Source organism: Thunnus maccoyii, chromosome 13 (genome assembly GCF_910596095.1).
Source record: "Thunnus maccoyii chromosome 13, fThuMac1.1, whole genome shotgun sequence".
In the NCBI taxonomy this organism is placed as follows: Eukaryota; Metazoa; Chordata; class Actinopteri; order Scombriformes; family Scombridae; genus Thunnus; species Thunnus maccoyii.
This window is the reverse complement of record NC_056545.1, coordinates 28,525,117-28,540,959: the sequence shown is the minus strand read 5'-3', so window position 1 is coordinate 28,540,959 and position 15,843 is coordinate 28,525,117. Positions and strand designations below refer to the sequence as shown.

Genomic DNA, 15,843 nt, shown 5'->3' with positions numbered 1-15,843 from the left:
CAACTGAAAAGGTAAAATTTCATATAAAAATGCATTTTGTAATCACACCTGAAGAGTTGATACAGTATAGGAAGACTTGCTTTCACAGTCTGTTAGGACAATGTTTAAACCAACAAGAAAACATAGTTACGGAAACTGTTAATCAATATAATAAACTATTCCAAGTGTCTTACCTGGATGCTCCTGAATGGAACAAGAGCTTATTTGGGTTATTGTTAATAAGATCAGGCTGCTTCATGTGCCAGATCATGCATAGGCTGTTTACTAGCTGTATGGATCATTTTTCACTTGCATATCCCACTGTATATGCAGAATATTCCTTATATGAGTCTCTGTATGTCTGCGCTCTGCTGTCCTCCACAACAAAGGCGGGCCCTCCATGCCCGTCATGCACCCCAAACGGAGCCCGACCAGCACAGGCGACCGGGAACTGCGGGAGGGACGAATGCCTTCACGTAAGGCCAGTTGCAGCGTGATGGGAAGCCATAGCCTCCCTCCCTCCAGCCCAATGGTCAGCAGTGCCAACAACCCCAACAAGTCTGAGATCCCAGATCGCCGCAAAGACATGACTGCCACCACGGTTAGCACTATATTTCCTTTTCAAGGAAGGAGACTTTGATGTTCCTGAAGCATCAGAAAAAGGGGTCCAGGCCAATCCTGCATTACTACAATAAGTGGAACTCACTCTTTACAATTGGCACCAATGTCTTTGAGGGAAACCTCTGTGAATGTTATAACTATCGGATTCAGAGTTTTTCTTCAGTATCAAAGCAATCCAGGTGATTTTTGACTGTACAGTGTGAACAGGAACTACAGCTTGACTCAGATTTGCCAAAATGTAAACAAAAAAACACAAAGATATAGATGATATTGAGTTTGACATTCAGACATTCAGCGAGGATCAATTCTCCAATAACAATAAGTTTTCATCAGATTTGTTGTGCAGTTCAGGATGAAGCTTGACTGATGTTGCACATGTGGTATTTTTACCTCATGAAACCTGGCCCTTTTTCTTGACTTGACAGAAGACAAGAACTGAGAAACTGAAGTTAGGGACCATCTCAAAAGTTCTTGCAAAATTTTCAAATTTTTGTTATTCACATTTTCATTTTTTCTCAGTTACTTTATTTTCATCAGGACCTCCTCCCACTGCATGCACAATCACAAAAAAATGCAACGACACCTAGTGAGCTGTTATGGCCTGTTTATTGTCAGTAGCTTTCTCACTGTTTGCACTCAAGACCAACTTAACATTAACCTGGGCCTGCAATTCTGACTTTTATTTTGCCGCTGTTAAAACATCCCGTTGTATTTCCACCTTCACTCAGCCCATTAAATATTTCACAGCTTGTATTTCAAATCAGTTTAGGGTGGAGTTGAAATAAAAATCATGTCTTATCATTTGATTAATTTAGAGAAGATAAAAATATTTTGTATATTTTGTGAGGAGCTAAACATTTAAAGCACTTATAAATGATAAACTATAAATGACAGTAGAACAATTTAACATAAAAAACAGCTTTAACAGCATTTTTAACAGCTTTCAGTGTAAACCTGGTTACTCCTGATATCAGTCCAATTACAGATATTTTTGTGAAATAAACAGATGTGTCATGCTGCTAGTATAATGTTTTAAACATATATTGAGACATAGTCATGTAGTGGATTTCATTCCACTAAACGACAAAATGACTCTTAGCTAGTACCTGCCTCTTACCTTATTTCTCTCTCTGTAGAATAACATCCCTGGAAGTGCCATGACACGCCGGAATACATATGTGTGCACAGACCGCTCGGGCGCTGACAGGCACTCTCTTCTGCAGAACGGCAAAGACAACAGGTACCACTTTGTCTTGGGGGTTTAAATATTCATATTTGTTTGTACAGATATTTCACAGATACAGTGGCATCTGATATTTCGAGTCAGTAGGTGCTAACTGCTTGATGGAGCAACATCTGCACAAATGGTCAAAACCTAGTATGTGGCTGGACTGTGTATGGTGGACATAACGTACGTAATTGTGGCCAATTTGTTACAGGGATACTCAGTGGTAGTGTCTATGATGTAAAAACCTGGATATTAGATGTTCCTCTGCAATTTTCTGGAGTGGTCCCAGTAATATTTAAAGTGAAGTAGCATATCAGATGACATGTCAAAAAAAAAGGGTATAAATGCAAGAACAATACTTTCCACTTATATCTTCAGATGTTTGATTTGAAATATAACTTATTTTAATTTTAGTTATAACTATTGTAATTATCTGTTAACTACCCCTACTTTCATCTGTTTCTATCTGCAGGTGTCTGTAAACATATGATCTCATCCATTCGTTTACATAGGATTAGCATGCTAGGCTAACAGTCCATCTGCTGTGAGACTTTATATCTGCGCCATGAAGTCTTTCAAAGCACACAAACACTATAAAGACACCTGTCACCTGCAAAGCACAGTGTTGTTAAACTGGAAACACTGCAGCAACACGTTATTTTTATACAGTCTGGCTACACACAGCACGGCATGGCTATGCTAACGATGTTTGCTATGCTAACTAGCTGCTAGCCGTCATGCAGGCTGGTAAAGTGGATGCGTCGTGTCTCTTTGTATCTGTGGATTGGTACTTCTGTAAGTGTTGGAGCCTCTGAGAGACGCTTCAGTTGGTAAATGTGTGATTATAAAACTTATTTTGGGACCACGTTCACTCTCAGTCCCACTGAGAGTGAGCTACGCTCCGGACTCGACTGTAAACGCCCCCTGAGGATGTAATAGAAACTGTTCACACCAATTCATTTTGAAAGAGCAACAGCCAATGGGGAATCTCCAACACTGGGCCAGTCGCACCAATGGTGTAACTTCATCACTCAGTGGTCAGTCAATCAGTCAGTCAGTAATGAACATTCAGGGTTATAGGACTGGTCCATCGCTGGTCCAGCTAACAATATAAACTCTCAAGGCTTAAACTGTACATAAAATTTGAAAAGGTGGTGCAAGATGGATGCTTCAATTATTTTGCCTGATAATATCCACTTTAAGAGGTAGCAGTTGTCACCTTCAGTTGTGCTGTTAGAAGTACGTGTGAAAATCTGAAATAGAATTTCCCTGTGCACTTTGTGTCTTGGAAGCTTGCCGTCTCTGTTTCTACAGCTCTACTAACATTATGCCTGCATCCTCAAAGTCAGACAACGGTGGAAACATTTCTTCCATCTTTATAGCTGTTAAGTATTAGAAGCTGGCATAGCTTAAAGATCCCCTGCAGACATTTTTATGATGTATAAAAATACTCTGTCTTGAATAATGACTTCTGTCTGAAAAGGATTTTTCTACAAAAAAGTTGAAAAATGTATCCACTTGAAAACTTACATTTACTCCTTCTCTCTCATTGAAAAATCCAGAATCTATCAACATGCAAATATTTTATGTCTTAAAAGTTTTAACTGTTGGACACAAGATGTCTCCTACTTCACTGTAAAGTACATTCCCAGTGTATGTGCACTGGAGGCTTCAAGTTTCCACATCACACTTGTGTAAGTTGTAGTTGTGATATCACAAATCATGCTCATAGGTACACACCTTAAACTCAGATTTAATGTGAGCACAGAGAAACTTTCCTCCTTCAGCAGATGAATGTGAAAACAGCCTTCTAGTGTCAAACTCTGCACATACATCATTCTGCACAGTGAAGCTCAAACATCCAAGTGAAGAACAATAAAAAAAACATTTTTGAGTGGAGGGGGACTTTAAAGACAATGGTCTCTAGAGGCATACCAGATTCTGTTGCTGATGCCAGTTCCTGGAGAAAGTCAATGTGTGTGAAAACTTGAAACTAAAATAAACATATAGCCAGGGGGCCAGTTATTGTGCTGTATAGGGAGTGTAGCTGTTCAGTATGTTGGTGTGCAGGGATCAGATGTCAGATGAATTGTAAAAACAGGTATAAACAGCCAGCAGAAAAATTGCATTTTCTCTTCCAGTATGCAGTTCATTTGAAATGCTTTACTTCAGTTTAGGTAATATTGCAGATTGACGTCCACACTTGATGATGACATGCTCCTTTAAATAATTCTAATTTCTTTTCTAATTGAAGAAATTTGAGTGGGACTATTGTCAAAGAACACAATTTGATATGTTGAAAAATCCATGGATACTTATAGTAGTCTTGCTTTTTATTTCAAGGGTTTTTATCTATTGAAATGATAAATAGATCTCTTTAAGCATTTTAAGAAACTCAAAAAGGGTAAAAAGGACTCGATGACTGGGCTAAATTAATTTCTCCTTTTTCTGTTTCTTCTTTGCAGCTCTCTTGGCCACCGCTTGCCCGCAGCGTCTCCCTCCACGCTCAGCATTTCTGGGGCCGGAGCTGCCTCCTCCTCTTCCTCTTCAGACCGATGCCGCCTGACCCGAGGCTCCACAATCCGCAGCACCTTTCATGGGGGACAGCTGAGGGACCGTGGCCCCCCGGTTTACTCTGCTCCACCCACTTCACCCACCCTGTCTCATCATGACGCCAGCCCGCTGCCCCACGCCCGCACCAGGGCAACCTCCAACCTCTTCACCAAGCTGACCTCCAAACTCACTCGCAGGTAGATGCACGCTGCATGTCACACATGTTAAAGGAATACTTTGACATTTGGGAAATAAGCTTATTTGCTTTCTGGCCAAAAGTCTCATGTCTGTCCATTGAATATAAGGCTATGTCTAGCAGTTTGTTAGGTTAGCTTAGCATAAAGACTGCAAGAAGGAAGAAACAGCCAGCCAGGCTCTGTTCAAAGGTAAAAGAATCACCCTACCAGCACCTGTAAAGCTCACTAACCTATTTACACTTTGGTTTTTGTGCGGATTGAAAAAATGAGAAACACAAAGATACAACTTACAAGGTGTTGGTAGGTGTATTTTTGAACTTTGACAGAGCCATGCTAGCTGTTTCTGCTGGTTTCCAGTCTTTCTGCTAAGCTAAGCTAACCGTCTTCTGACTTTAGCTTCACATTTAGTGTACTGACATGAGTGGTATCGTTCTTCTCATCTAACTCTCTGCCAGAAGGCAAATAAGCGTATTTCACAAAATGTCAAACTATTCCTTCTAGCTGTTGCTGTCATAACTTAGAGTAGTAGGCTAGTTAATATAATGACTTGTATGACTTGCATGACTTGTCAGATAATATTAACAAGTTGACTAATATGTTTATTTTTTTTACACTTCCAACTTATTAAAAGGGGACTTTTTCATTTTGATAAATTTATGCAGCTCTTATTACCTTATCAGTTGCTACAGTCCTTCATAACTCTTTACACTACTGTGTAGCTTTTATTCTATTTCTTGTCCCTATATGTTCTTGCATGGGCAACAAAGGCCTGATGTTTGCATTCCTTACTTTTTGGCACCTTCAGATTTTTGGATTTTTAGGATTTGAGGCTTGTTCTGCTGTTGCAGTGAGTGTAAGTTGCTCGACAGAATGTCAGCTCATATGTAAAATATGTCCACGGAAGACAAACCAAGGAAGTCAAATCTGATACAAAATCATGCTGCGATGTTGTGAAGTTTCTGCTTTTCAGCTTGAGCACAACCTGGGTATGGATCCATGCTTATCAGAACATTTTACTCATGTAGGCCTTTTGGCGAGCTCTTCTGTGGCCCTGGATTATCCTCTGCTCCCCTCTCCCTCCCAGTCGTCATAATCACACATGTCTAATCTTATCAAACCTCAGCTTTATCCTTGCCAATCAGCTCCTGCGCTGCGCTCTTTTCCACCACTTGCTCTCCTGTTATTCAATTATATTCTCTCTTACCCCCCACCCCCCACTCTTACCCTGTATTCCCTCTTTTTCTCCACCTTCATCTCGTTCTGCTTCCCCCCTGTCACGGTATCAGGGTCAACCTTGACCCATCCAAGCGCCAGGGCTCAAACAAATCAGTCTCGGGTTGTACTCTTCCACAAGGATCAAAAACAGTTAGTAAGTTCCCATGTCTCTCGCTTCTTTCTTGTCTGCCTGTGCTGCCCCATTTGTCTGCCTGGTCACACTGAAATTACTTAAGTCTATGAATGCCTGCCTGGCTTTTTCATTCCTCTATTTATGAATTATTGCTTGTCTGCATGACTTGTTAATCATCTTCACACTGTCAAGATCACACACTTGGTTTCGAGCATGGTTGCAATCAAGGAAAATTCATTTGATTTTAGTTTTTAACTTTGAGTTGAGTATTGTTTTTTGCAGGATGATTGTAATCATCAATAGAGAAATACCTCATTGAGTCTTTTACTTCTTTACCATGCAGTGCATAAATATACCCTTTGAAATGGCGTTTTCATTTTGTATTTGTAGTTCATGGGTTGGAAGTCATTAAATGTTTATTCCGTGTGTTTTTGTGAATAATGGATGGGGATGTGCACTGTAGTACCATGCACAGGAGCGATTATAAAGTCAAAGGACTGCATTTATACCTGCATGCTTTAAAATTAGTGAATGAGAAAACTTTTCCATCCTGTAAGGTGAGATCAGTCAGGACACACTGTTCCGCACATCGCGTGCTTGTTGTTGATGCTTGCTTGGTCTCACTGTGTAATATCCATTGCTGAATGCCATCTCATCTGAGATTCATGGGTTGGTCGTAAGGCTCATTGTATTCTAGTGGATTACCTCTTACGCTGTCTGTTTGTCCTACAGGGTCACAAATGAATCTGAGGGAATCAGGAGATTTGCGGTCACAAGGTCAGTAAGTGTGTTCCAGCTGCATAGACAGCACTTAGAAAATAGGTGATAGATCATTTCTGATTTCTAATGTTATTGCAAGGTCTGAGCATGTATCTGATTTTTTTCACATCTCCCTAGTTGCCATCTACCTGGGTATCAAAAAGCGTCCGAGCCCCGGGCCGTCGGACGTGGCTGGGATCTGAGAGGCGGTGGGCGGCGGGACCCTGCGGAGGTGGTACTGGCTCTGCGGGAGGCGGCGCTTGGATGTGGCTGCCAGGTCCACCATGCCGGCCCCTTTCTGCTCTCCTGCACCCATGGCGTGGCAGGGGGCCGCGTGGCTTTTGAGGCCGAGGTGTGCCATCTATCCACGGGCGCCTCCGAGACTTCTAACGGGGTGCGCTACACGCGACTCTGGGGGGCACCACTAGCTTTTCGGGACATTGCCACCCAAATCTCCAAGGACCTCGAACTTTGAACGGAGGGTGTGCTTGTGTATGAGTGTGTGTTTTTGTGTGAGTGAGTGTGTATGTGTATGTGAGAAGAGGCGAGGGGCTGGACCCGAGAGAAAAGACTTCTCCTTCTGTCTCTTTCATGACTACCCTCCCCCCATACACACACACAGATACACACACACCTGACCCGTAAAGACACACAGACTGAGGCACCCCACCCCCCCTCCACCCAATCACCCCACCCAGCTCAGCCAACTTCTTCACTGTGCGACTGCACCCACTGGACCTGGATCAGATGGAATCTAGTTGAATATTTTTTATTGCTACTCTAGCCATAATGACTCTTTATTTTGTTATTTATTGCTCTGATCATTGTTTTTACCCACTGTCACTTTCACCACTACAGAGAAAATTCATCTCTTGTGTATTGGTCATCATTGACCAGCCAGTCCTTTTTTAAAAAAAATGTTCTTTGATATGTCACCTTTATGTACACCATTCATGTTTTTTCTTCCTTACCAATGACATGATTATCTGCTGACTTTTCATCACCTTGGGACAATAACATGCACAAACGTGGAGTTGGTCCAACAAGCAGCCGCTGAGGGCTGCATTGCTTTGATTTGTGTACATACAGCAGTGACGACAGCACTGGATTAAGGTCAGTGGGAGCTGCGTTGACAGACATTTGAAACAGCCAATCAGAGGCTGACTCTGACACTAATGAGTTTCAGCTTCATGAACTGGTGACTCTCAATCACATTTTTTTCACATTTCTCTGCATGGGATGAGCAGAAATAAAAAAATGTAGATGTTTTTTTGAGAAACAACCCCCTTAGTTAGCTCAATTTTCATGCACACAAAAAAGATGATATTATGGTGCAGTAAGTCATGCTCCATTTTATATTTTTGCAGCACCGATATCAAAATTAAATTAATACAGTTGATTTAGTGAAATATTATAAGGTGGTAACTTTCATATGATTGTTGTCATTATGTAAGTTATGCTGGCTCTGCAACAGGATGAAATGGACTTCACATGCACACAGCAGATAACCTTTCAGAGAAAATCTCTCTGCTCTTTGGTTGGCTGGATTTATTGTCTGTCAGCACAGGTCATCGTCAGTAAAACTTGTTCAAACTGTTTGGATTTTCCAACCTCCCACCTCGTTTCATCCCTTTACCTTTTCTTCAAAAGCATTGTACTGAAGACATGGCAGCAGTGACACATACATAGAAGAAATGTTCCAACTCGAAGCCCTCAATCATTCAAATCTTTCAAACCTTGCCCTTGAAAGTGGTCAGTTGTCCCACCACAAAATAACACAAGTCTGGTTGATTTTCAGTGCAATGCAGTTCTTCGGTTCTGTTCTGCACCATGTGATCTCACCTCAGTCATCATCTCAGTATGTCGATGGGAAACACCAAAAGTGGATCAGCCAAGCAGCAAAACCTCTCAGATTACACACTCACCTTTACACACACATACACACACACACACACACACACACACACACACAAACACACACAGAGAAAGAGAAACATACACTCACAAATGTCCACCCTCTTCTTCTTCTTGTGGCACAGTATATTAACTTGTCTGTCCATTATTGATGACTGTGGGCTGTTGGGGATCAGGGGGGAGTGTTCTGGAAAGGCACGATGAAGGCAGTGTGGACAGTGTTTTCTTCTTGTTAGTCCAGTTGCCTTTAAAGTGAACTACCCCCAGCGCCTTCATACAGTACATATTTAATGTAAAAAAAAAAAAGATAAAAAAGAGAGAGACAGAAAAAACTGAGAAAGCTTTCTATTCTCCTTCCCTGTTTTTAGTGAATAACGTACTGTGATATTTACGTAGGCTACAGAGATCATGTTGTTTGGCTGCTGATTTACTGTTAATACTATCTCTCAGTTGTGGCTTTGCTCATGGTGACCCAAAACCAACACCCACTCCCCTGATACCCCACACCCCCATTTCCTTTCCCACCCATCAGAAACTCCCCAACTCCCTACATTTAAAAGGGACGCCAACCTTCGCTGTCCACCACCTTCGTATGTACCACCAACTTTTTCTATCGTCACGAAGAGCTTTTGGCTTTCCTTGACCCTTCGTTTGAGACCCTGTTTTCTCGTTGCGCAGGGAAACACTCAGCCATCATCCACACTCTCACGTTGTAGACCCATGTATGACATCTTCTCAGTCCTGTTTGGTGTGTGCTGCTTCATAGAGCCCAACAGGGGAGACTGGGTTTGACTTGTCCTCCTCCTTTGGGGTGAGAAGCAGACACCAATATGGACACCAGGAATCTGTCATTGTCCTGTCCCTTGGACCTTTCTCATTGTGGTGTATATTAGCATTAGGTAATATAGACCTCAATGCACTTTGCTTTGACTTGAATCAGCTCCTTCCAGTGTACCTGTATAGGTAATACCCAGAACTAGCCACTGGAGGGCGCCAATGTCTTAAATGTGAAACACTTCAATTTGTGGATATTTGCACAGGTACTTTATTTATTTTTTAGAATAATATCATTAAAAAAACAGGATTTATATCAGTCAGTTGGTGGCTGTATATAAAATATATGAATATAGTATATATCTTAGAGCTCAAGGTTTATTTATAGCTAGAGCAAGGGAAGTAATTCTAGTTTAAAGCAGTTTCTGTCAGTGACAATGGGGAACAAAACCAACCTGCAATCCTGCATGACTTCAGAGTTTGGGTTTTAGGGGAAAAAATGAAATATGATGCACACCTAGGACTGGAAGCTTTGTGAATAGCAGACACGGTCGGTTTTTAGACATGAATTGATACAGACAAATGGTGCTAGATGTGGCGCCAGGTTCTTCCCCCTTTCACAAAAACAAACAGGAAGGCTTGGTGAAATACAGTGACTTCACTCCACCTTGTTTGCCAGAAGATAGGTTCAGTATATTCAGGGCAGCTTCTGGGTTCTTCAAAGTATTTAGATATGCCATGAAATGTATCACAAACGTACAGTATGTAAGAAAAATGGTCAGTTTTAGATCAGAACTTACATTGGGAGTAAATTGTGCAGTTTATTAACTGCATTGCCATTTAAACTTAAATTGACACAAGATCCTTAGAGGTCCCTGACATGTTGAAAGCCCTGGGTTGCATTCAAGCCATAGAAACGTTACTGTCACTGTCTCCTGATCGCAAATATGAAATCAGGTTGTTAGCAGAGCATTTCAGTGGAAATAATTGAAGTGAAATGGGCTAAAAAGCAAATAACTTCGTGTAAAACAACTCACTCTTAGTATAAGATGGATGAACTTTGCTTTTAGGTGGAATCTACTGTGAAAAATTCTTGAAAAGAGTTTTGTTGACCTGAGTGTTGAGTAAATGCTTGTTATACCTGCTCAGAGACAATGTGTCGCTGGTGTGGTTTAGATGGTGGATGGTACAGTATTACAATTCCAGGGGCTCAGTATTTAACATGCACTGTCGTTTCAAAGTGGACTTTGGAAACAGTTGATGTTATATGCAAAAGCAACTTAATGAGACTGAAGAACATACACAGTTTGACCTGTATGAGTAATTTTACACTACTCTACTGTTTAATTCCTCCCCTCAGAAACAAACTGTAAACTGAGCTTGAGTGGTTGTGGTATATAAGGAGAACATGGAGCTGAAGATTAATAAAATTCACTGATGTTGGCATTTTTTCCTTCACTTTGGTGTCTTGTTTTCATAGTTATGGTACACAAGGTATCTAAATTTGAATATTTCGAAATAACTTTTGATCATATGACAAGCTAGTATTAATATGTGAAGATATACTCATAAGTTCTGAAACTAATTGTACATTTGTAATGTATCCCATGCTGCAGCACAAAAGACCAAAATGATTCATGTTCTTGTTTCATGGGCCACTTTTTTATTGAGCAGTATGAACAACTTCAATAATCATTACTTTTTATAACAAAAAGTAGGTGATGCCACTTTTGCTAGGCAAGCCCAGCTCAGTGCAGGCTGATCCCAGGATGTTACCAACCAACACGGGAGAACATGAAAAAAAAGGACAGAGGGAAAAAAAGCTGGAAGGAAGAAAAAGAGGTGAGCAGAGTCAAGAGTCTCTAGGTGAGCAGCTGTTTACTCTGCATGCCCGTCAGCTGGCTCGATTGCACATGAATGGTCTTGAGAAAAAGGTAAGATTGTCCCTTTTTACTTCTGGGCGGGGATCATGCTGTCGATGGCCTCTCCCTTCTCCAGCTTCTTCTCCATCTCCACCATGAGCTTGACACCATCAACCACCAGCTGGACCTGGTACACCTCAGAGGAGCCCAGACGGTCAGCATTGGAGATGTCAAACACACCACCGACGGAGGCAGTGTCCACACCACCTTTAAAGAGGAGGAAGAACAAGGGATCAGGTACAGATAACACACTTCACAATGCAGAATGCTGTGAGTCTGCTGAATCTGACCGGCAGGTGTACAATCTAAAGGGTGTATATGTGCATACCTGTGCCACGCTTCTGCAGACGCAGCCTGGTGAGGATCTCCTCGAACTTGGGGTGTGTGCTCAGCTTGGGCAGCTTGACGTGGACGCCACCACGCAGGCCGGTACCCAGGTTGGAGGGGCAGGTCAGGACGTAGCCGAGATGCTCGTTCCACATGAATCCGTGGTTGTGCTTCTTGAAGATAGCCTCAATCTGGTGGGTAAAGAAGGAGGAGAGTCAGAGAAAACATCCACACTGTTTTCACTGAGCTCAGTCAGGGCTTGTTTTGACCAGCTATCATTGTGTACCTTCTGCAGGCCGACGCAGAAACGCCTGAAGACCTCCCTCATGTTGCCACCCTTCTGCATTGAGATGACACGCAGGTGATCCTCCTCGTTCACCCAGACCAAGAAGGTCTTGTTGTCGTTGTGCCTGGTAAGAGATAAATGCAGAGGATAAAACAGAGGCTTAGTGAGAAAATGGTGAGGTGTTTTCACAGCTGGCTTCTGCTGACAGTGATAGGTCATACTCACCAGATGCCTCTGGCGTCGGGCCAGTCACGGGCCATACCGGCGCAGGTCAGCAGGGGGGAGACGGGCTTGTCAAACAGGAAGTGATCAGCGATCAGCTGCTCCTGCTCAGCATCAGTCATGGACTTCAGGGGGTAGTACTTTCCCTTGAACTCGCCATCCAGGCTGGTCAGAGCTGGAGAAATGCATGTACAGTTAGGAGATTGCATGTTCTTTCACAAAAGTAGATATCAGCTTTCCTTGTTGGGCATCAAAGTATATTTTACCTCTAATCCGTCAATGACACTTTCTAATCACTTACACTTTCTTCACTAATACTTGTGAGCAGCCTATTGTTTAGGCCCAGGCTCACTGCCCCACTGTCTTGCATACTGATTTACTCAAACTATTGATATCTTACCCTCAACAGACAGCTTCTCAATAAGTCTGCGCTCGCCACGGCTGTTGTGGGGGGGCAGGGTGAATCCCTTGATGCTGCGGCCAGTACGGACACGGCTGGACAGAACATAGTTGGGGTCCAGGTCGTCACCACCCTAATAACAAAGACATAACAAGAGATCACAAACATAGCATCATCATCTGATTATTTAGTTTTCTCTAGTTGAAGGTGTGCAGGTGTTTTTGGTTAAACATCTGCAAGTCTATGTAAGTCTTTAAAGTCAAAGGCACATGATCGACTTGTTAATTTCAGAGTTTTCTAAGTAGGTTAGGGTCTTTGCTTCAATGGGGTTACTGCACCTTCAGGTTCTCGAAGTTCAGGTCGGTCTTGTGCTTGTCAGTGGGCTTGTATCCACCATGACGGTCAGAGATGACGGGGTCCAGCAGATCCTTGAAGACCTCATAGGACTCCTCATCACCAGCGACACAGCCAACAGTCATGATGAAGGGGTGACCTGAAGATTAAAGGAGATTAGAAGAGTGTAAGTTAGAAGACAGGAGGGATGATAGCTTCTGTCCAGAGTGAGGCAAGCTTATAATGCATATTTAATTTGGTGATTTTATGATTGATGGAAAGGAAGTTTTGTCTAAATTGTGTCTTACCGGGGTTGTCAACACCAGTCTGGATGACATCATCCAGGGTGTAGCCACTGGGTGTCTGCTTGTCCCTCAACTTGCCATAGATCTCCTTGGTCAGGACCTTGGCCATATGGTTGTTGTGCTTGGACAGGTCGGGGAACTCCTCCTCAACTTTGTAGTTGAGTTTGAAGTTGTTGTGGGTGTTTCCGAAAGGCATGATTGCTTTTCTAACACTGCAAAGAGAAGTAAACACATGATGAGAAACTTCAACGGAGGCTCAAAATGATCTAAAAACATGGTGATCTGAAGATCCAGGAAAAATGCTCGGCATTCAGAGATATGGGATATTCTGCAAGACAGCTGCAGAGAGTTTAAGTGTTGGCAGAGGAATTCTGGTGACAAGTGTCACTCAGTTTCCAACGGATCAAATGTCCAGTTGAAATAGAAGAGGGGGAGGAGTGAGTGTTGGATGGGTATTTTTAGCATCAGTAGGTCTGCCTGTATACCCTTTCTTTAAAATGTTCTTAGCATATACGAGTAGCATTGAGATTTTATGTTGACACAATCACAGCTGCAGCTCTCCAGTTTGCATGTTAACACATAAATACACATGAACAAGTCTTTGCTAATCATGTTATACATACATATTCCCTCTGAAAATACTCAGCGCCTTCTTTGTATCATGGCTCACCACACAGGATCAAACACTTAGTACATCACTTTAAGTTGTCACTATGCTGAACTCCTGAGAAGATGCAGCCACGCCTCCCTCCAGTCCATTCCACCACAGTCCTACAAGATCCATTTACTCCAAATTATCTATAAACATATTCATGTTGCCTTTTTGTAATTTGTTTCCTATTGCTTTGATCGTCTGATCACACGCATAATAGAAAACTGATGCGTGCAATGACGCACTTACTACGTCACATGAAATGTGATCTGTAGTGACTGCAGTTTAACATTTTGCCAGTGGCCATACTTGTTTATGAAATTAACATCTTTGATGTTGTAATCACATTGCAAAGAACAACTGTCTTTTTAACTTAAAGCTAAAAAAGCCATGTTAAAAGTGTAACTCTTAAACGGATGAAATCAATTCCAGGACCTTCAGGCAGTCTCTCTTACATGACTCAAACTGTGAAGCACCTGTTCACATAAATCAGCGTCCAAATGGGAGAACCAAACAAGTTAACAATGCCACAGCAGTGCAGCTACTGCTGTACATAAACATCACGCTCATGCATATTTTTCATTTAACTGAGAATAATCTGACAAAATGCAATGACCTCTGATACCCAGTGAGTCTCTTTTTTTCCTGAAATGCATCATATGGATTCAAACGTCCCAGCAACTGTTGTGCATTTATCCTTTGATTTCATAATGGATATTGACTCCAAAATTCTTCCTCCAGAAGATAAAAAGCAGGCAATATAATTATTTTGCCATTTGCCATTTTCTCTGAATCCACGCGTCTCCAATTATCTGCTCCTCCTCCTTTAAACTCTGCAATCCTAATAATCTGTGTGATATTTCTTTACCTGCACACCAGACAAGTACAGAGATAACAGTCCTTGGGATCAGATCTGTTCACCACAGCCGAAATAGGGGTCACCCAAGTCTGGAGGTCTTTGCTCCCTGCTTATATACTGTGCAGACACTCAGCCATTGGCTTGGCCATTTTAGTGCCTGCTGCGCCCTAATTGGCCAGAGCCTATGTACTGATACTCTGAACGGTTTTTGAAAGGGAGGCATTTACATCTCAGTCATCCAAGTCGCTGCAGCTGTACCCTCAGCCCCCCTCACACACGCCCCTCACCATCCCTTACCCACACTTGGCCCATACATAGCACCAGTGGATGGTGGGAGTATCTTAGAGGGGAGGGGGTGGGGCATCACAAGGGTTGAGGTGTAGTAGTGTTGGGGGGAGTTGAAGCAACTGAAAAAGGCTGAGGCTCGACTTTTGCCAAGCATGCCATGGAGTCAGTGGTCCTTGTGTCAAGCGTGAAGGTTGTAAAGGGTTAGTATTTTTTTCAGTCATCAAACAGCTGTCATGTATAAATGCTGCCCAAAGAAACATTTTATCCACCTGATCAGAGTCTTATCTGACTGCTTTCTGGATAGAGGGAGTACTGAGTGTGCTAATCTCAACTGGTTCACATTTGATGGATACCTCCTTGATGATGAGTAATGGCCCCAAAGCAGTTCTGTTTTGCCCTATGGAAAGCATGGATATTCAACAACAGCAGCTTATCAGGGTAAATTGTCAGTTGCTTTTCAGGAGATCACTCTGATTAATTTTTAGGTTCTTATAAAACTAAAATAAAATGGGTGCTGTTTGTATAATGAATTGAAATGTTTATTTTGAAATATAATATTGGTACTGTAAATTGGAAAAAAAAATACAGCCTATTTCCAAAACATACATCATTCCCATTTTTAGGTTCCGATAAAAGCAAAATGGAATGAGAAATATAATGTGAGTAATATAACATGCAGAATATAATATACTGTATATATGTAATATATATAATATATCTTATTCACCACAGCAACTACAAGTACAAGATTTGTTTTGGTGCTTGTGTTGGGGTGGGAGAGAGGCTACTCTGCATTACGTAGGAACGCTGGCACATACTGGCTGCCACTCCTCTTTGCTAAATAGACAACTGACTGTGAACTTCACTGCTTGGGTG

The 15,843-nt window shown here is 42.1% G+C and overlaps 2 protein-coding genes across 5 annotated transcripts in view; one reads left to right on the top strand and one right to left on the bottom strand.

Annotated features, from left to right (window-relative positions):
* Positions 1 to 10,819, top strand: part of mark4a (MAP/microtubule affinity-regulating kinase 4a) — a 28,789-nt gene extending 17,970 nt beyond the window's left edge. For 2 of the 4 annotated variants that reach the window (XM_042431225.1, XM_042431223.1), the window contains 5 exons: positions 369 to 580; positions 1,737 to 1,840; positions 4,294 to 4,578; positions 6,659 to 6,703; positions 6,824 to 10,819. In XM_042431225.1, the coding sequence (XP_042287159.1) occupies positions 369 to 580; positions 1,737 to 1,840; positions 4,294 to 4,578; positions 6,659 to 6,703; positions 6,824 to 7,160 (983 nt within the window). In that variant the 3' untranslated portion in view covers positions 7,161 to 10,819. Of the gene's footprint in view, positions 1 to 353; positions 581 to 1,736; positions 1,841 to 4,293; positions 4,579 to 5,864; positions 5,948 to 6,658; positions 6,704 to 6,823 lie in introns of all 4 variants that reach the window. The other 2 variants (XM_042431226.1, XM_042431224.1) reach the window with 2 other exon arrangements.
* A 194-nt stretch (positions 10,820 to 11,013) lies between these two features.
* On the bottom strand, positions 11,014 to 14,793 carry ckma (creatine kinase, muscle a). The gene is made up of 8 exons (XM_042430098.1): positions 14,689 to 14,793; positions 13,172 to 13,380; positions 12,869 to 13,023; positions 12,531 to 12,663; positions 12,134 to 12,305; positions 11,909 to 12,032; positions 11,624 to 11,813; positions 11,014 to 11,502 (listed from the first exon to the last, which is right to left on the bottom strand). Exons 2-8 carry the CDS (start codon positions 13,362 to 13,364, stop codon positions 11,324 to 11,326), a joined length of 1,146 nt encoding a protein of 381 aa, XP_042286032.1. The 5' UTR covers positions 13,365 to 13,380; positions 14,689 to 14,793; the 3' UTR covers positions 11,014 to 11,323.
* Between the last annotated feature and the right edge of the window lie 1,050 nt (positions 14,794 to 15,843).

Coding starts and splice junctions, on each gene's coding strand:
- ckma (XM_042430098.1), bottom strand. CDS start 13,364: ATGCCTTTCGGAAACACCCACAACAACTTCAAACTCAACTACAAAGTT. Junction 13,024..13,171: donor GACTGGTGTTGACAACCCCG/GTAAGACACAAT, acceptor TTTAATCTTCAG/GTCACCCCTTCATCATGACT. Junction 12,306..12,530: donor TGAGAAGCTGTCTGTTGAGG/GTAAGATATCAA, acceptor GCATTTCTCCAG/CTCTGACCAGCCTGGATGGC.